At 39.6% G+C, this 20065-nt stretch overlaps 1 protein-coding gene across 15 annotated transcripts in view; it reads left to right on the forward strand.

Moving 5' to 3' along the window:
* TAF1 (TATA-box binding protein associated factor 1) overlaps positions 1-20065 on the forward strand; it is a 105281-nt gene that overhangs the window by 25124 nt on the left and 60092 nt on the right. For 14 of the 15 annotated variants that reach the window (XR_009500366.1, XM_059911829.1, XM_059911839.1 and 11 more), the window contains 5 exons: positions 8286-8435; positions 8614-8733; positions 9039-9214; positions 9800-9978; positions 11416-11629. Coding sequence is in view for 14 of the 15 variants with exons in the window: in XM_059911829.1 (XP_059767812.1) it covers positions 8286-8435; positions 8614-8733; positions 9039-9214; positions 9800-9978; positions 11416-11629 (839 nt within the window). In the remaining variant the exon portion in view is untranslated. The remainder of the gene's footprint in view (positions 1-8285; positions 8436-8613; positions 8734-9038; positions 9215-9799; positions 9979-11415; positions 11630-20065) is intronic. The other variant, XM_059911826.1, reaches the window with a different exon arrangement.

Here is a 20065-nt window from a genome sequence, read left to right on the forward strand (position 1 = left end):
AGTGTATACATGTCAATCCCAATCGCCCAATTCAGCACACCACCATCCCCACCCCACCGCAGTTTTCCCCCCTTGGTGTCCATATGTCCGTTCTCTACATCTGTGTCTCAACTTCTGCCCTGCAAACCGGCTCATCTGTACCATTTTTCTAGGTTCCACATACATGCATTAATAGACGATATTTGTTTTTCTCTTTCTGACTTACTTCACTCTGTATGACAGTCTCTAGACCCATCCAATTCTCAACAAATGACTCAATTTCGTTCCTTTTTATGGCTGAGTAATATTCCATTGTATATATGTACCACAACTTCTTTATCCATTCGTCTGTTGATGGGCATTTAGGTTGCTTCCATGACCTGGCTATTGTAAATAGTGCTGCAATGAACATTCGGGTGCATGTGTCTTTTTGAATTACGGTTTTCTCTGGGTATATGCCCAGTAGTGGGATTGCTGGGTTATATGGTAATTCTATTTTTATTTTTTTAAGGAACCTCCATATTGTTCTCCATAGTGGCTGTATCAATTTACATTCCCACCAACAGTGCAAGAGGGTTCCCTTTTCTCCACACCCTCTCAAGCATTTGTTGTTTGTAGATTTTCTGATGATGCCCATTCTAACTGGTGTGAGGTGATACCTCATTGTAGTTTTGATTTGCATTTCTCTAATAATTAGTGATGTTGAGCACCTTTTCATGTGCTTCGTGGCCGTCTGTATGTCTTCTTTGGAGAAATGTCTATTTAGGTCTTCTGCCCATTTTTGGATTGGGGTGTTTGTTTCTTTAATATTGAGCTGAATGAGCTGTTTATATATTTTGGAGATTAATCCTTTGTCCGTTGATTCGTTTGCAAATATTTTCTCCCATTCTGAGGGTTATCTTTTCATCTTGTTTATGGTTTCCTTTGCTGTGCAAAAGCTTTGAAGTTTCATTAGGTCCCATTTGTTTATTTTTGTTTTTATTTCCATTCCTCTAGGAGGTGGATCAAAAAAGATCTTGCTGTGATTTATGTCAAAGAGTGTTCTTCCTATGTTTTCCTCTAAGAGTTTTATAGTGTCCAGTCTTACATTTAGGTCTCTAATCCATTTTGCGTTTATTTTTGTGTATGGTGTTAGGGAATATTCTAATTTCATTCTTTTACATGTAGCTGTCCAGTTTTCCCAGCACCACTTATTGAAGAGACTGTCTTTTCTCCATTGTATATCTTTGCCTCCTTTGTCATAGATTAGTTGGCCATAGGTGCGTGGGTTTATCTCTGGGCTTTCTATCCTGTTCCATTGATCTATGTTTCTGTTTTTGTGCCAGTACCATATTGTCTTGATTACTGTAGCTTTGTAGTATAGTCTGAAGTCCGGGAGTCTGATTCCTCCAGCTCCGTTTTTTTCCCTCAAGACTGCTTTGGCTATTCGGGGTCTTTTGTGTCTCCATACAAATTTTAAGATGATTTGTTCTAGCGCCGTAAAAAATGCCATTGGGGGCTTCCCTGGTGGCGCAGTGGTTGAGAATCTGCCTGCCAATGCAGGGGACACGGGTTCAAGCCCTGGTCTGGGAAGATGCCACATGCCACGGAGCAACTAGGCCCGTGTGCTACAACTACTGAGCCTGTGCGTCTGGAGCCTGTGCCCCGCAACAAGAGAGTTCGCGACAGTGAAAGGCCCGCGCACCGCGATGAAGAGTGGCCCCCGCTTGCCGCAACTAGAGAAAGCCCTCGCACAGAAATGAAGACCCAACACAGCCAAAAATAAATAAATAAATTTTAAAAAAATGCCATTGGTAATTTGATAGGGATTGCATTGAATCTGTAGATTGCTTTGGGTAGTAGAGTCATTTTCACAATGTTGATTCTTCCAGTCCAGGAACATGGTATATCTCTCCATCTGTTGGTATCATCTGTAATTTCTTTCATCAGTGTCTTATAGTTTTCTGCATACAGGTCTTTTGTCTCCCTAGGTAGGTTTATTCCTAGGTATTTTATTCTTTTTGTTGCAATGGTAAATGGAAGTGTTTCCATAATTTCTCTTTCAGATTTGTCATCATTAGTGTATTGGAATGCAAGAGATTTCTGTGCATTAATTTTGTATCCTGCAACTTTACCATATTCATTAATTAGCTCTAGCAGTTTTCTGGTGGCAGTTTTAGGGTTCTCTATGTATAGTATCATGTCATCCGCAAACAGTGACAGTTTTACTTCTTCTTTTCCAATTTGTATTCCTTTTATTTCTTTTTCTTCTCTGATTGCCGTGGCTAGGACTTCCAGAACTATGTTGAATAATAGTGGTGAGAGTGGACATCCTTGTCTCGTTCCTGATCTTAGAGGAAATGCTTTCAGTTTTTCACCATTGAGAATGATGTTTGCTGTGGGTTTGTCATATATGGCCTTTATTATGTTGAGGTAGGTTCCCTCTATGCCCACTTTCTGGAGAGTTTTTATCATAAATGGGTGTTGAATTTTGTCAAAAGCTTTTTCTGCATCTATTGAGATGATCATATGGTTTTCATTCTTCAATTTGTTAATATGGTGTATTACATTGATTGATTTGCGTATATTGAAGAATCCTTGCATCCCTGGGATAAATCCCACTTGATCGTGGTGTATGATCCTTTTAATGTGTTGTTGGATTCTGTTTGCTAGTATTTTGTTGAGGATTTTTGCATCTATATTCATCAGTGATATTGGTCTGTAATTTTCTTTTTTTATAGTATCTTTGTCTGGTTTTGGTATCAGGGTGATGGTGGCCTCATAGAATGAGTTTGGGAGTGTTCCTTCCTCTGCAATTTTTTGGAAGAGTTTGAGAAGGATAGGTGTTAGCTCTTCTCTAAATGTTGGATAGAATTCACCTGTGAAGCCATCTGGTCCTGGACTTTTGTTTGTTGGAAGATTTTAAATCACAGTTTCAATTTCATTACTTGTGATTTGGTCTGTTCATATTTTCTGTTTCTTCCTGGTTCAGTCTTGGAAGGTTATACCTTTCTAAGAATTTGTCCATTTCTTCCAGGTTGTCCATTTTATTGGCATAAAGTTGCTTGTAGTAGTCTCTTAGGATGCTTTGTATTTCTGCGGTGTCTGTTGTAACTTCTCCTTTTTCATTTCTGATTTTATTGATTTGAGTCCTCTCCCTCTTTTTCTTGATGAGTCTGGCTAATGGCTTATCAATTTTGTTTATCTTCTCAAGGAACCAGCTTTTAGTTTTATTCATCTTTGCTATTGTTTTCTTTGTTTCTATTTCATTTATTTCTGCTCTGATCTTTATGATTTCTTTCCTTCTATTAACTTTGGGTTTTGTTTGTTCTTCTTTCTCTAGTTTCTTTAGGTGTAAAGTTAGATTGTTTACTTGAGCTTTTTCTTGTTTCTTGAGGTAGGCTTGTATAGCTATAAACTTCCCTCTTAGAACCGCTTTTGCTGCATCCCATAGGTTTTGGGTCGTCGTGTTTTCATTGTCATTTGTCTCTAGGTATTTTTTGATTTCCTCTTTGATTTCTTCAGTGATCTCTTGGTTATTTAGTAACGTATTGTTTAGCCTCCATGTGTTTGTCTTTTTTACGTTTTTTTCCCTGTAATTCATTTCTAATCTCATAGCGTTGTGGTCAGAAAAGATGTTTGATATGATTTCAATTTTCTTAAATTTACTGAGGCTTGACTTGTGACCCAAGATGTGATCTATCCTGGAGAATGTTCCGTGTGCACTTGAGAAGAACGTGTAACCTGCTGTTTTTGGATGGAATGTCCTATAAATATCAATGAAATCTATCTGGTCTATTGTGTCATTTAAAGCTTCTGTTTCCTTATTTATTTTCATTTTGGATGATCTGTCCATTGGTGTAAGTGAGGTGTTAAAGTCCCCCACTATTATTGTGTTACTGTCAATTTCCTCTTTTATGGCTGTTAGCAGTTGCCTTATGTATTGAGGTGCTCCTATGTTGGGTGCATATATATTTATAATTGTTATATCTTCTTCTTGGATTGATCCCTGGATCATTATGTAGTGTCCTTCCTTGTCTCTTGTAACATTCTTTATTTTAAAGTCTATTTTATCTGATGTGAGTATAGCTACTCCAGCTTTCTTTTGATTTCCCTTTGCATGGAATATCTTTTTCCATCCCCTCACTTTCAGTCTGTATGTGTCCCTAGGTCTAAAGTGGGTCTCTTGTAGACAGCATATATATGGGTCTTGTTTTTGTATCCATTCAGCAAGCCTGTGTCTTTTGGTTGGAGCATTTAATCCATTCACGTTTAAGGTAATTATTGATATGTATGTTCCTATGACCATTTTCTTAATTGTTTTCGGTTTGTTTTTGTAGGTCCTTTTCTTCTCTTGTGTTTCCCACTTAGAGAAGTTCCTTTAGCATTTGTTGTAGAGCTGGTTTGGTGGTGGTGAATTCTCTTAGCTTTTGCTTGTCTGTAAAGCTTTTGATTTCTCCATCAAATCTAAATGAGATCCTTGCTGGGTAGAGTAATCTTGGTTGTAGGTTCTTCCCTTTCATCACTTTAAGTATATCATGCCACTCCCTTCTGGCTTGTAGAGTTTCTGCTGAGAAATCAGCTGTTAACCTTATGGGAGTTCCCTTGTATGTTATTTGTCGTTTTTCCCTTGCTGCTTTCAATAATTCTTCTTTGTCTTTAATTTTTGCCACTTTGATTACTATGTGTGTCGGCGTGTTTCTCCTTGGGTTTATCCTGTATGGGACTCTCTGCGCTTCCTGGACTTGGGTGGCTATTTCCTTTGCCATGTTAGGGAAGTTTTCGACTATAATCTCTTCAAATATTTTCTCTGGCCCTTTCTCTCTCTCTTCTCCTTCTGGGACCCCTATAATGCGAATGTTGTTGCGTTTAATGTTGTCCCAGAGGTCCCTTAGGCTGTCTTCATTTCTTTTCATTCTTTTTTCTTTATTCTGTTCCGCAGCAGTGAATTCCACCATTCTGTCTTCCAGGTCACTTATCCGTTCTTCTGCCTCAGTTATTCTGCTATTGATTCCTTCTAGTGTAGTTTTCATTTCAGTTATTGCATTGGTCATCTCTGTTTGTTTGTTCTTTAAATTTCTAGGTCTTTGTTAATTATTTCTTGCATCTTCTCAATCTTTGCCTCCATTCTTATTCCGAGGTCCTGGATCATCTTCACTATCATTATTCTGATTTCTTTCTCTGGAAGGTTGCCTATCTCCACTTCATTTAGTTGTTTTTCTGGGTTTTTTTCTTGTTCCTTCATCTGGTGTATAGCCCTCTGCCTTTTCATCTTGTCTATCTTTCTGTGAATGTGGTTTTTGTTTCAGAGGCTGCAGGATTGTAGTTTTTCTTGCTTCTGCTGTCTGCCCTCTGGTGGTTGAGGCTATCTAAGAGGCTTAATGGGAGGCTCTGGTGGTGGGTAGAGCTGAGTGTTGCTGTGGTGGTCAGAGCTCCGTAAAACTTTAATCCACTTGACTGTTGATGGGTGGGGCTGGGTTCCCTCCCTGTTGGTTGTTTTGCCTGAGGCAACCCAACACTGGAGCCTACCTGGGCTCTTTGGTGGGGTTAATGGCAGACTCTGGGAGGGCTCACGCCAAGGAGCACTTCCCAGAACCCCCGCTGCCAGTGTCCTTGTCCCCACGGTGAAACAGAGCCACCCCCCGCCTCTGCAGGAGACCCCCCAGCACCAGCAGGTAGGTCTGGTTCAGTCTCCCCCAGGGTCACTGCTCCTTCCCCTGGGTCCCGATGCGCACACTACTTTGTGTGTGCCCTCGAAGAGTGGGGTCTCTGTTTCCCCCAGTCCTGTCGACGTCCTGCAATCAATTCCCACTAGGCTTCATAGTCTGATTCTCTAGGAATTCCTCCTCCCGTTGCCGGACCCCCAGGTTGGGAAGCCTGACGTGGGGCTCAGAACCTTCACTCCAGTGGGTGGACTTCTGTGGTATAAGTGTTTGCCAGTCTTTGAGTCTCCCACCCAGCAGTTATGGGATTTGATTTTACTCTGATTGCGCCCCTCCTACCGTCTCACTGTGGCTTCTCCTCTGTCCTTGGACGTGGGGTATCCTCCTTGGTGAAGTCCAGTGTCTTCCTGTTGATGATTGTCCAGCAGCCAGTTGTGATTCTGGTGCTCTCGCAAGAGGGAGTGAGAGCACGTCTTTCTACTCTGCCATCTTGGTTAATCCTCCTGTCATTGCAGTTTTAATTTGCATTTCCCTGATAGCTAAAGATGTTGAGCATCTTTCTATGTGCTTATTTATCATCCAGTTATCTTCTTTGGTTGAGGGTCTGTATCTCTTTTGCCCATTTTTATTTTTAATTAGTTGTTTGTTTTCTTCTAAAGTTTTGAGAGTTCTTTATGTATTCTAGGTCTGAGTTCTTTATCAGGTACGTGATTTACAAAGATTTTCCTCCCAATCTGAGGCTTGTGTTTTAATTGTCTTAGCAGTGTCTTATGAAGAGCTGAAGTCTAACTTGTAAATCTTCTCCTTTGTTGCTTGTGGTTTTGGTGTTATATGTAAGATATTTTAATCTAACTCAGGGTTGCAAAGTTTTTTTCTTATATTTTCTTCTAAAGGTTTTATTGTTTTAGATCTTATGGTTAGATCCATTTTGAGTTAATTTTTGTTTAGGGTGCAAGGTGTAGATTAAGGTTCATTTTTTTTGCATATGAATGTCCAGTTATTCTAGTACCATTTGTCAAAAAATTAAATGATCGGGCTTGCCTGGTGGCGCAGTGGTTGAGAGTCTGCCTGCCAATGCAGGGGACACGGGTTCGAGCCCTGGTCTGGGAAGATCCCACATGCCGCGGAGCAACTGGGCCCGTGAGCCGCAATTACTGAGCCTGCGCGTCTGGAGCCTGTGCCCCGCAACAAGAGAGGCCGCGATAGTGAGAGGCCTGTGCACCGCGATGAAGAGTGGCCCCCGCTCGCCGCAACTAGAGAAAGCCCTCGCACAGAAACGAAGACCCAACATAACCCCCAAAAATTAAATAAATAAATAAATAAATTAAAAAAAAAAATTAAATGATCTTTTAAAACAAAAATTTGGTCATATCACTCTCTTGCCCAAAGACTTCCTTTGGGTCCTCATTTCTTTTAGGAAGAAATCCTTAACATGATTCATAAGGCTCTACATGATTTTGGTCTTGTATTGTAATACAACTCTCACCTCCTCTCATCTGTCACTGCCCATCTTATACTCTAAGCTCCAAATATACTGAAGTTCATTCAGTTCCCTTAATTTCTTTCTGCTGTCTTCTAGGATTTTGCAACTGCTATTCCTTCTGCCTAGAATGTTTTCTCTCCACTCCTCTGTCATCTGGCTTTCATCTACAAGTTATATTCTCCTGGAAGCTTTCCCCGACTCTTGCCCTCACTCCCACCCTTCATTCAGATTGGATCACCATCCTTTCCTTCTTTGTGTACATACAGCACTTTTTACTTTCCTATCATGGCACTGATCATGCAGTATTGAATTTGTTGGTTTATTTATCTCTCCCTCACTAACATGAGGTCCTTGAGAAAGTAGTGCTTGACATGTGCTAGATATTCCATAAATATTTGTTAAGTGAGTGAATGATTGTCAGTGAGGTCAGGCAGAGTGACTAAAGAAGCATTGTTGTACTATTCTTTTGAGGTTGGAGTTAACAGTGAGTGGATGTCTAAGAATTTCCAAAATTAAAGATTCTGTTTAATGGCCTTCAAGATTGAATCTTGAGTAGAGAATTGGCCTCTTTCTAGCTAATAATTTATACTCTTGACTGGTCTGTTTGGACAAGCACATTCCCCTTGTCTTAACTGCCTGATTATTTTATGGGGTTGATGAACACTATTCAGGGTCCCAGGAGAGGACAGGCCTTTTTGACCAAACCAGTGGCAGAGGTAGAATACACTTTGATTTATTGCTACTGGGATTGGGGCCAGTGCTTTTGTAAAGCATGCTTATCATCTAATTGTGAGAGTCATTCTGAAGAAGGCGTTTGAGCAATTGGGCAATCAAATGTGGTCATCAATCTAACTTAACTCTTTGAGCATCGTGAGGGTGGGGGCAACACTGTCTTTTAGAACTCTCAGTCAAACCCAAGGGATATGGGGCTGAAGGGGGTACCACTGTTCCACATATTCCTACTTATACTGACTGAGATCTTGGCCTCTATTTATTATCATGATTTAAGTACCATAGGAAAGAACAGCAGGCTGAGTACTGGGCAGCTTTATGTAACTATTGATCTCTGTGGACAGTTTAAGAAAGCATCAAATTGTACATTATTGTAATTATCCCCACCTTCTAAGTATGGCTAGAGCAAATGTTTCCCACCACCCTTTGAATCTTTTTCTATAACTCAGGTTCGCACTGCTCCTTGGAACACCACAAGGGCCTTCATTGCTGCCATGAAGGGCAAGTGTCTCCTGGAGGTGACTGGGGTGGCAGATCCCACAGGGTGTGGTGAAGGATTCTCCTATGTGAAGATTCCAAACAAACCAACACAGCAGAAGGTGAGACTGTCTGAATTTCTGGAAGTTAAAAATCAAGGGAGGAAGAAATAGAGGTTATGGAATGGAGATGAATGGGTGGGGATCTGGAAAGCCATTAAAATGTTGACAGGATGACTTAAATGCCTACCATAAAGAGTTCAGCTTACTAGGATTCTCTCTTGTTTTGTTTCTGAGGTAGGATGATAAGGAGCCTCAGCCAGTGAAGAAGACAGTGACAGGAACAGATGCAGACCTCCGTCGCCTTTCACTGAAAAATGCCAAGCAACTTCTACGTAAATTTGGCGTGCCTGAGGAAGAGGTGGGTGTGGAAGAGGAAGACTTACAGGCTCCTAGGGGCTTTGTATAGAGAGGGAAAAGCTTGGAGGCAGATGCTAGGAACTAATCTGGAGAATTTTGTAGGGTAGGTTGTGGTAAACTGGATCTTAGATACTTTTTCAGGAGTTAGCTTTCCCAAAGCTTTCTGTTTAACCTGCTTTGGGTGATTTCATTGTTGTTGTGTTTTTTGTTTTTTTGGTTTTGGTCTAACTCTCTAACCGTGTACCCTGGTTTGTCCTTTGAAATCCCTGAATGATTTGTGTGTGTGTGTGTGTGTGTCTCTTGTAGATTAAAAAGTTGTCCCGCTGGGAAGTGATCGATGTAGTACGCACAATGTCAACAGAACAGGCCCGCTCTGGAGAGGGGCCCATGAGTAAATTTGCCCGTGGATCAAGGTTTTCTGTGGCTGAGCATCAAGAGCGTTACAAAGAGGAATGTCAGCGCATCTTTGACCTGCAGAACAAGTGTGTTGTTTTAGTGCTGTAGAAAATCCAAGCTGGAAAGGGGAGGGGTCCCAGACATTATTTTATAGTGAAGAGAAGGTCACCTAATAAAGTGACTAGTGGTCAGGTATCTGAGATTTCAGGGTGGTGTCTATTCATAATACTGCTAGAGTACCTACTCCCTTCAAAGCAGCTTGGCAAAGGTTTTGAATGGCAAGAACTGCTAGGTTCCATGGCAACTTTTGTGGCCTACTTGGACCTGGCAGCCATTACAGTGGTGATAGGCAACAGTAGGCTTAGTGGTTAGAGGATGGTAATGCCCTATTAAAAATGACCGATGTACTGATTTGTTTCTCAGGCTTTTTCCAGGAATTGTGAAAGAGTTGCAGTACTATTTCATATTTTGAACTTGCCTTGTGACTAAATTTCTGGGAAAACTTTGTAGAGCTTCTCTGTTCAGGGTCCCATGTCTTAGTGGATTTTGAATATTTCTTTTTTAAGGTTGATTTCTCAATTTCCTACTCTTGCCTAAACTAAAACTGTATTTCTTCAGTTGTTTCTACACATTTATGTTTCCCTCTTCTTAACATTGTTTTTTCTTCTTAGGGTTTTGTCATCAACTGAAATCTTATCAACTGACACAGATAGCAGCTCAGCTGAAGACAGTGACTTTGAGGAGATGGGAAAGAACATCGAGAACATGTTGCAGAATAAGAAAACCAGCTCTCAGCTGTCACGTGAGCGGGAGGAGCAGGAGCGGAAGGAACTGCAGCGGATGCTACTGGGTGAGGGTAGTGACTTCACAGACAGACAAGAAAAAGAAAGATCAAGAAAGTGTAAATAACCACGCTAATAACTGAGGTAAAGCTGGAGGCAGAAGAAGTAGGGGATGAGTGTAGGGAAGCCTATAGATGAGGTAGAGAGATTCTGCAAACTGGACTCTAGGTTTGTCTGTGGGGCACAAATTGAAGAGATGCTGCCAGTCCACTACTGCCTCTGTCTGTATTAGGCCTGGCCAAGCCAGGGCTATCAGTGCTGTACATCAATTGAGTTTTCTGGGCATTCATCCTAGAGGGTAAGAGTTTTTAATACAGAATCTGTGGATGAATTGGGGGGTTGTTCATGAACCCTCTGAAATCACATGTACAATTCTGTGCAAATGTGCCTCTTCTGAGAAGATCCATGGCTTTCAGGAGATTCTCAAAGGAGTCTTAGACCCTAAAAAGTTTAAAATCACCAACCCAAAATTGCATAAGTTGACGGTGGGAATGAGAAAGGCCTAAACTGGTTTGGGATTTGGTCACTGGGAATGAAAAGAGAAAAATCAAAGGGACCTTAAGATTTCACTCTTGCTTGCTAGAAAGATGGTGGTGGTACCATTGATTAAAGTAGTAAATTTCAGAAAAAGAAGCAGGTTTAAGAAGGAAAGGTGTAATATGTGGTGTTTGAGGTCCCCATGATACTCCCAGTATAGATGTCAAGCAGGCAGTTGAAAACTTGGATGTAGATACTGAGAGAGAGGATAAAGGCTGAAGATGAAGATTTAAATGACTATTTTCACTCACAGTAGCCTTTCCTTTGTTTCCTCTCTGTAAAAGCTTTGTGTAATTCTGTTGTTCTGGCTACTTCGTAAAGATGTGATAAAGCCTTTCCTCTAGTGTGGTCCTGGACCAGCAGTATCTACATCACATGGGAGCTTGTTAGAAATGCAGCATCTCAGGTCTCACCCCAAACCTACTGAATTAGAATCTGTATTTTAACAGGATCCTCAGATGATTCCTATTCATTCATATTAAAGTTGGAGAAGCATACTCTAGGCCTTGAGACTCTGGATTTTTTCTGTGGTGCCATCTATTTCCCGTGGGTGCTTGGGTGCTTTTCTATAATGTGACCATCAACTGCTTCCTGCTTGGACTTTCTTCTTGCGCTGTTGTTCAGAGGAATCAGAATACAGCTACTGCTCTTCTGTCCCCTATATAACAAACGTGTTTCTTTGAGATCCTTTCAGAACTTTCTGTACTAACAAAAACGAGAACACTGACAGTGGTAAAATGAAGTCAGGAAAGGACAACTCAGTGTATTCTTGGGGCTGGTGGTGACTGATGCTTTCTGTAGAACCATAGTTCTGTGGGATGTTGAGCTTCGGAGTCTCCACTCAACCCCAAGAAAATGGCCATTTGGGTGGTAGGGGGAATGTGTGGAAATCTTTTTCTGCCTTGCAGCAGCAGGTTCAGCAGCAGCAGGAAACAATCACAGAGATGATGACACAGCTTCTGTGACTAGCCTTAACTCTTCTGCCACTGGCCGTTGTCTCAAGATTTATCGCACGTTTCGCGATGAAGAGGGGAAGGAATATGTTCGCTGTGAGACCGTCCGAAAGCCAGCTGTCATTGATGCCTATGTGCGTATACGGACCACAAAAGATGAGGAATTCATGTGAGTTTGACTCCCTCCCCACTTTCCAGTGCGATAAGGAGAATGATAATGATGGGGAAGGGAGTGAGGGTGGATGCTTGAGTTTTTTATATTTTTAATTTTTAATTTTTTTTATTTTTTATTTATTTATTTATTTATTTTTTTTTTTTAAATTTTTTTTTTTTTTAAGTACATATTTTTTTAAATTTATTTATTTATTTATTTATTTATGACTGTGTTGGTTCTTCGTTTCTGTGCGAGGGCTCTCTCTAGTTGCGGCAAGCGGGGGCCACTCTTCATCGCGGTGCGCAGGCCTCTCACTATCGCGGCCTCTCTTGTTGCGGAGCACAGGCTCCAGACGCGCAGGCTCAGTAGTTGTGGCTCACGGGCCCAGTCGCTCCGCGGCATGTGGGATCCTCCCAGCCCAGGGCTCGAACCCGTGTCCCCTGCATTGGCAGGCGGATTCTCAACCACTGCGCCACCAGGGAAGCCCCTATTTTTTATTTTTTGAATATTCTTTTTTTTCCCACACCCACACACTGTATTTTGGCTTTTTTTTTTTTTCAATTTACTTATTTTGGCTGCATCAGGTCTTTGTTGTGGTGCGCGGGCTCTACATGGCATGCAGGCTTCTCTCTAGTTGTGGCGCAAAGGCTTAGTTGCCCCGCGGCACGTGGGATCTTAGTTCCCCAACCAGGGATCGAACCCACATCCCCTGCATTGGAAGGAGGATTCTTAACCACTGGACCACCAGGGAAGTCCCCACACTGTATTTTATTTTTACAAGAGATAAATAAACTGACACCAAGCATTGTAAATGGATGACCACAATAAAAGCAACAATGATTGCAATTACCAAACACGAAACACACTCATACTATGTCATAATATTGACATTCAGTCCAGTAATCCTCCACTGTAACAGCTCCTTTACTTTGCAGTGAAAATTGATTTGTATATTTTTTGCCTCTGAGTCCTTGTGGGATTTTTTTTTGGGGGGGGGGGTTTATTCAAACAGAAAGTCACAAGAATTATAATCATCCTCATCAGTTCACTCAGTCCCATGTAATTAATTTTTGTTTATCTTGATCTTTTGTTAGCACTTTTATGAATTCATCAGCTTTCCATTAGAGTTCTGAAAATGCTTATTCATTCAGTTCAGCAGTATAGTCAGTTACCAGAAACCTGTACTTGTCAGAGTCTTTTCCATGAATTCCTTGAAGATGAAACCCTTTTATAGGAACGTTTTTGCAAAAGCATCAGAGTACACCCAGAACTGTCTGTAAATGACAAAAGACTGAAAAATGACCATGGGTGAACATTTGATGAAAGTTCATAATAATGCAATTGACAAGGTAATTTAGTTATTTCTGAGATATACATTTTAAAATAATAACTAGAATTATGACTTATAACATTATACCAGAACATATAAGATTTTTAGAAATTTCATGTAATGTCTGAAACATTTATATTAACATATTTCCATACAAATAACCCAAAGAAAGTTTAGTATTAGTTGTTTTTTTTGTTTGTTTGTCTGTGTCTCAACTTCTGCCCTGCAAACCAGTTCATCTGTACCATTTCTCTAGGTTCCACATACATACGTTAATATACGATATTTGGCTTTCTCTTTCTGACTTACTTCACTCTCTATGACAGTCTCTAGATCCATCCACGTCTCAACAAATGACTCAATTTCGTTCCTTTTTTTGGCTGAGTAATATTCCATTGTATATATGTACCACAACTTCTTTATCCATTCGTCTGTCGATGGGCATTTAGGTTGCTTCCATGACCTGGCTATTGTAAATAGTGCTGCAATGAACATTGGGGTGCATGTGTCTTTTTGAATTATGGTTTTCTCTGGGTATATGCCCAGGAGTGGGATTACTGGATCATACGGTAAATCTATTTTTAGTTTTTTAAGGAACCTCCATACTGTTCTCCATAGTGGCTGTATCAATTTACATTCCCACCAACAGTGCAAGAGGGTTCCCTTTTCTCCACACTCTCTCCAGCATTTGTTGTTTGTAGATTTTCTGATGATGCCCATTCTAACTGGTGTGAGGTGATACCTCACTGTAATTTTTTTTTTTTTTCACACACACACACTGTATTTTATTTTTACAAGAGATAAATAGACTGACACCAAGCATTGTACATGGATGACCACAACAAAAGCAACAATGATTGCAATTACCAAACATGAAACACACTCATACTATGTCATAATATTGACATTCAGTCCAGTAATCCTCCACTGTAACAGCTGCTTTACTTTGCAGTGAAAATTGATTTGTATATTCTTTGCCTCTGAGTCCTTGTGGGATTTTTTTTTTAAATTCTGACAGAAAGTCACAAAAATTATACTCATCCTCATCAGTTCACTCAGTCCCATGTAATTAATTTTTTTTTTTATCTTGATCTTTTGTTAGCACTTTTATGAGTTCATCAGTTTTTCATTAGAGTTCTGAAAATGCTTATTCATTCAGTTCAGCAGTACAGTCAGTTACCAGAAACCTGTACTTGTCAGAGTCTTTTCCATGAATTTCTTGAAGATGAAACCCTTTTATAGGAACGTATTTGCAAAAGCATCAGAGTACACCCAGAACTGTCTGTAAATGACAAAGGACTTAAAAATGACCACTGTTAAAGATTTGATGAAAGTTCATAATAATGCAGTTGACAAGAAAATTAGTTATTTCTGAGATATACATTTTAAAGTAATAACTAGGATTATTACTTATAACATTATACCAGAACATATAAGATTTTTAGAAATTTCATGTAATGTCTGAAACATTTATATTAACATATTTCCATACAAATACAAATATAAGATTTTTAGAAATTTCATATAATGTCTGAAACCTTTATATTAACATATTTCCATACAAATACAAATATAAGATTTTTAGAAATTTCATGTAATGTCTGAAACATTTATATTGACATATTTCCATACAGATAACCCAATGAAAGTTTAGTATTAGTTGTTTTGTTTGTTTTTTTATACTGCAGGTTCTTATTAGGCATCAATTTTATACACATCAGTGTATACATGTCAATCCCAATCGCCCAATTCAGCACACCACCATCCCCACCCCACCGCAGTTTTCCCCCCTTGGTGTCCATATGTCCATTCTCTACATCTGTGTCTCAACTTCTGCCCTGCAAACTGGCTCATCTGTACCATTTTTCTAGGTTCCACATACATGCATTAATAGACGATATTTGTTTTTCTCTTTCTGACTTACTTCACTCTGTATGACAGTCTCTAGATCCATCCACTTCTCAACAAATGACTCAATTTCGTTCCTTTTTATGGCTGAGTAATATTCCATTGTATATATGTACCACAACTTCTTTATCCATTCGTCTGTTGATGGGCATTTAGGTTGCTTCCATGACCTGGCTATTGTAAATAGTGCTGCAATGAACATTCGGGTGCATGTGTCTTTTTGAATTACGGTTTTCTCTGGGTATATGCCCAGTAGTGGGATTGCTGGGTCATATGGTAATTCTATTTTTAGTTTTTTAAGGAACCTCCATATTGTTCTCCATAGTGGCTGTATCAATTTACATTCCCACCAACAGTGCAAGAGGGTTCCCTTTTCTCCACACCCTCTCCAGCATTTGTTGTTTGTAGATTTTCTGATGATGCCCATTCTAACTGGTGTGAGGTGATACCTCACTGTAGTTTTGATTTGCATTTCTCTAATAATTAGTGATGTTGAGCATCTTTTCATGTGCTTCTTGGCCATCTGTATGTCTTCTTTGGAGAAATGTCTGTTTAGGTCTTCTGCCCATTTTTGGATTGGGTTGTTTGTTTCTTTAATATTGAGCTGCATGAGCTGTATATATATTTTGGAGATTAATCCTTTGTCCGTTGATGCATTTGCAAATATTTTCTCCCATTCTGAGGGTTGTCTTTTCGTCTTGTTTATGGTTTTCTTTGCTGTGCAAAAGCTTGGAAGTTTCATTAGGTCCCATTTGTTTATTTTTTGTTTTTATTTCCATTCCTCTAGGAGGTGGATCAAAAAAGGTCTTGCTGTGATTTATGTCAAAGAGTGTTCTTCCTATGTTTTCCTCTAAAAGATTTATAGTGTCCGGTTTTAGATTTAGGTCTCGAATCCATTTTGAGTTTATTTTTGTATATGGTGTTAGGGAGTGTTCTAATTTCATTCTTTTACATGTAGCTGTCCAGTTTTCCCAGCACCACTTATTGAAGAAACTGTCTTTTCTCCATTGTATATCTTTGCCACCTTTGTCATAGATTAGTTGACCATAGGTGCGTGGGTTTATCTCTGGGCTTTCTGTCTTGTTCCATTGATCTGTGTTTCTGTTTTTGTGCCAGTACCATATTGTCTTGATTCCTGTAGCTTTGTAGTATAGTCTGAAGTCAGGGAGTCTGATTCCTCCAGCTCCGGTTTTTTCCCTCAAGATTGCTTTGGCTATTCGGGGTCTTTTGTGTCTCCATACAAATTTTAAGATGATTTGTTCTAGTTCCGTAAAAAATGCCATTAGTAATTTGATAGGGATTGCATTGAATCTGTAGATTGCTTTGGGTAGTATACTCATTTTCACAATGTTGATTCTTCCAATCCAAGAACATGGTATATCTCTCCATCTGTTGGTATCATCTTTAATTTCTTTCATCAGTGTCTTATAGTTTTCTGCATACAGGTCTTTTGTCTCCCTAGGTAGGTATATTCCTAGGTATTTTATTCTTTTTGTTGCAGTGGTAAATGGGAGTGTTTCCATAATTTCTCTTTCAGATTTTTCATCATTAGTGTATAGGAATGCAAGAGATTTTTGTGCATTAATTTTGTATCCTGCAACTTTACCATATTCATTAATTAGCTCTAGCAGTTTTCTGGTGGCAGTTTTAGGGTTCTCTATGTATAGTATCATGTCATCCGCAAACAGTGACAGTTTTACTTCTTCTTTTCCAATTTGTATTCCTTTTATTTCTTTTTCTTCTGTGATTGCCGTGGCTAGGACTTCCAAAACTATGTTGAATAATAGTGGTGAGAGTGGGCATCCTTGTCTCGTTCCTGATCTTAGAGGAAATGCTTTCAGTTTTTCACCATTGAGAATGATGTTTGCAGTGGGTTTGTCGTATATGGGCTTTATTATGTTGAGGTAGGTTCCCTCTATGCCCACTTTCTGGAGAGTTTTTATCATAAATGGGTGTTGAATTTTGTCAAAAGCTTTTTCTGCATCTATTGAGATGATCATATGGTTTTTCTTCTTCAATTTGTTAGTATGGTGTATCACATTGATTGATTTGCGTATATTGAAGAATCCTTGCATCCCTGGGATAAATCCCACTTGATCATGGTGTATGATCCTTTTAATGTGTTGTTGGATTCTGTTTGCTAGTATTTTGTTGAGGATTTTTGCATTTATATTCATCAGTGATACTGGTCTGTAATTTTCTTTTTTGTAGTATCTTTGTCTGGTTTTGGTATCAGGGTGATGGTGGCCTCATAGAATGAGTTTGGGAGTGTTCCTTCCTCTGCAATTTTTTGGAAGAGTTTGAGAAGGATGGGTGTTAGCTCATCTCTAGATGTTTGATAGAATTCATCTGTGAAGCCATCCGGTCCTGGCCTTTTGTTTGTTGGAAGATTTTTAATCACAGTTTCAATTTCATTACTTGTGATTTGGTCTGTTCATATTTTCTATTTCTTCCTGGTTCAGTCTTGGAAGGTTATACCTTTCTAAGAATTTGTCCATTTCTTGCAGGTTGTCCATTTTATTGGCATAGAGTTGCTTGTAGTAGTCTCTTAGGATGCTTTGTACTTCTGTGGTGTCTGTTGTAACTTCTCCTTTTTCATTTCTAATTTTATTGATTTGAGTCCTCTCCCTCTTTTTCTTGATGAGTCTGGCTAATGGTTTATCAATTTTGTTTATCTTCTCAAAGAACCAGCTTTTAGTTTTATTGATCTTTGCTATTGTTTTCTTTGTTTCTATTTCATTTATTTCTGCTCTAATCTTTATGATTTCTTTCCTTCTGCTAACTTTGGGTTTTGTTTGTTCTTCTTTCTCTCATTCCTTTAGGTGTAAGGTTAGATTGTTTACTTGAGATTTTTCTTGTTTCTTGAGGTAGGCTTGTATAGCTATAAACTTCCCTCTTAGAACTGCTTTTGCTGCATCCCATAGGTTTTGGATCGTCGTGTTTTCACTGTCATTTGTCTCTAGGTATTTTTTGATTTCCTCTTTGATTTCTTCAATGATCTCTTGGTTATTTAGTAACGTATTGTTTCGCCTCCATGTGTTTGTGTTTTTTACGTTTTTTTCCCCTGTAATTCATTTTTAATCTCATAGCATTGTGGTCAGAAAAGATGCTTGATATGATTTCAGTTTTCTTAAATTTACTGAGGCTTGATTTGGGACCCAAGATGTGATCTATCCTGGAGAATGTTCCGTGCACACTTGAGAAGAAAGTGTAATCTGTTTTTGGATGGAATGTCCTATAAATATCAATTAAATCTATCTGGTCTGTTGTGTCATTTAAAGCTTCTGTTTCTTTGTTTATTTTCATTTTGGATGATTTGTCCATTGGTGTAAGTGAGGTGTTAAAGTCCCCCACTATTATTGTGTTACTGTCGATTTCCTCTTTTATAGCTGTTAGCAGTTGCCTTATGTATTGAGGTGCTCCTATGTTGGGTGCATATATATTTATAATTGTTATATCTTCTTGGATTGATCCCTTGATCATTATGTAGTGTCCTTCCTTGGCTCTTGTAACATTCCTTATTTTAAAGTCTGTTTTATCTGATATGAGTATAGCTACTCCAGCTTTCTTTTGATTTCCATTTGCATGGAATATCTTTTTCCATCCCCTTACTTTCAGTCTGTATGTGTCCCTAGGTCTGAAGTGGGTCTCTTGTAGACAGCATATATATGGGTGTTGGTTTTGTATCCATTCAGCAGGCCTGTGTCTTTTGGTTGGAGCATTTAATCCATTCATGTTTAAGGCAATTATCGATACTACCTGTGACCATTTTCTTAATTGTTTTGGGTTTGTTTTTGTAGGTCCTTTTCTTCTCTTGTGTTTCCCACTTAGAGAAGTTCCTTTAACTTTTGTTGTAGAGCTGGTTTGGTGGTCCTGAATTCTCTTAGCTTTTGCTTGTTCATAAAGCTTTTGATTTCTCCATCGAATCTGAATGAGATCCTTGCCGGGTAGAGTAATCTTGGTTGTAGGTTCTTCCCTTTCATCACTTTAAGTATATCATGCCACTCCCTTCTGGCTTGTAGAGTTTCTGCTGAGAAATCAGCTGTTAACCTTATGGGAGTTCCCTTGTATGTTATTTGTCATTTTTCCCTTGCTGCTTTCAGTAATTTTTCTTTGTCTTTAATTTTTGCCAATTTGATTACTATGTGTCTCGGCAAATATCTCCTTGGGTTTATCCTGTATGGGACTTGCTGCACTTCCTGGACTTGGGTGGCTATTTTTTTCCCATGTTAGGGAAGTTTTCGACTATAATCTCTTCAAATATTTTCTCTGGTCCTTTGTCTCTCTCTTCTCCTTCTGGGACCCCTATAATGCGAATGTTGTTGTGTTTAATTTTGTCCCAGAGGTCTCTTAGGCTGTCTTCATTTCTTTTTATTCTTTTTTCTTTACTCTGTTCCGCAGCAGTGAATTCCACCATTCTGTCTTCCAGGTCACTTATCCGTTCTTCTGCCTCAGTTATTCTGCTATTGATTCCTTCTAGTGTAGTTTTCATTTCATTTATTGTATTGTTCATCTCTGTTTGTTCTCTAGTTCTTCTAGGTCTTTATTAAACATTTCTTGCGCCTTCTTGATCTTTGCCTCCATTCTTTTTCCGAGGTCTGGATCATCTTCTGGATCATCTTCACTATCATTATTCTGAATTCTTTTTCTGGATGGTTGCCTATCTTCACTTCATTTAGTTGTTTTTCTGGGGTTTTATCTTGTTCCTTCATCTGGTACATAGCCCTCTGCCTTTTCATTTTGTCTGCCTTTCTGTGAATGTGGTTTTTGTTCCACAGGCTGCAGGATTGTAGTTCTTCTTGCTTCTGCTGTCTGCCCTCTGGTGGTTGAGGCTATCTAAGAGGCTTGATGGGAGGGACTGGTGGTGGGTAGAGCTGACTGTTGCTGCAGAGCTCAGTAAACTGAGCTCTGTAAAACTTTAATCTACTTGACTGTTGATGGGTGGGGCTGGGTTCCCTCCGTGTTGGTTGTTTGGCTTGAGACAACCCAACACTGGAGCCTACCTGGGCTCTTTGGTGGGGCTAATGACAGACTCTGGGAGGGCTCACGCCAAGGAGTACTTCCCAGAGCTTCTGTTGCCAGTGTCCTTGTCCCCACCGTGAGCCACAGCACCCCCTCCGCCTCTGCAGGAGACCCTCTAACACTAGCAGGTAGGTCTGGTTCAGTCTCCCCTGGGGTCACTGCTCCTTCCCCTGGGTCCTGGTGCGCCCACT

This window comes from Balaenoptera ricei, chromosome X, assembly GCF_028023285.1.
Source record: "Balaenoptera ricei isolate mBalRic1 chromosome X, mBalRic1.hap2, whole genome shotgun sequence".
Lineage (NCBI taxonomy): Eukaryota > Metazoa > Chordata > Mammalia > Artiodactyla > Balaenopteridae > Balaenoptera > Balaenoptera ricei.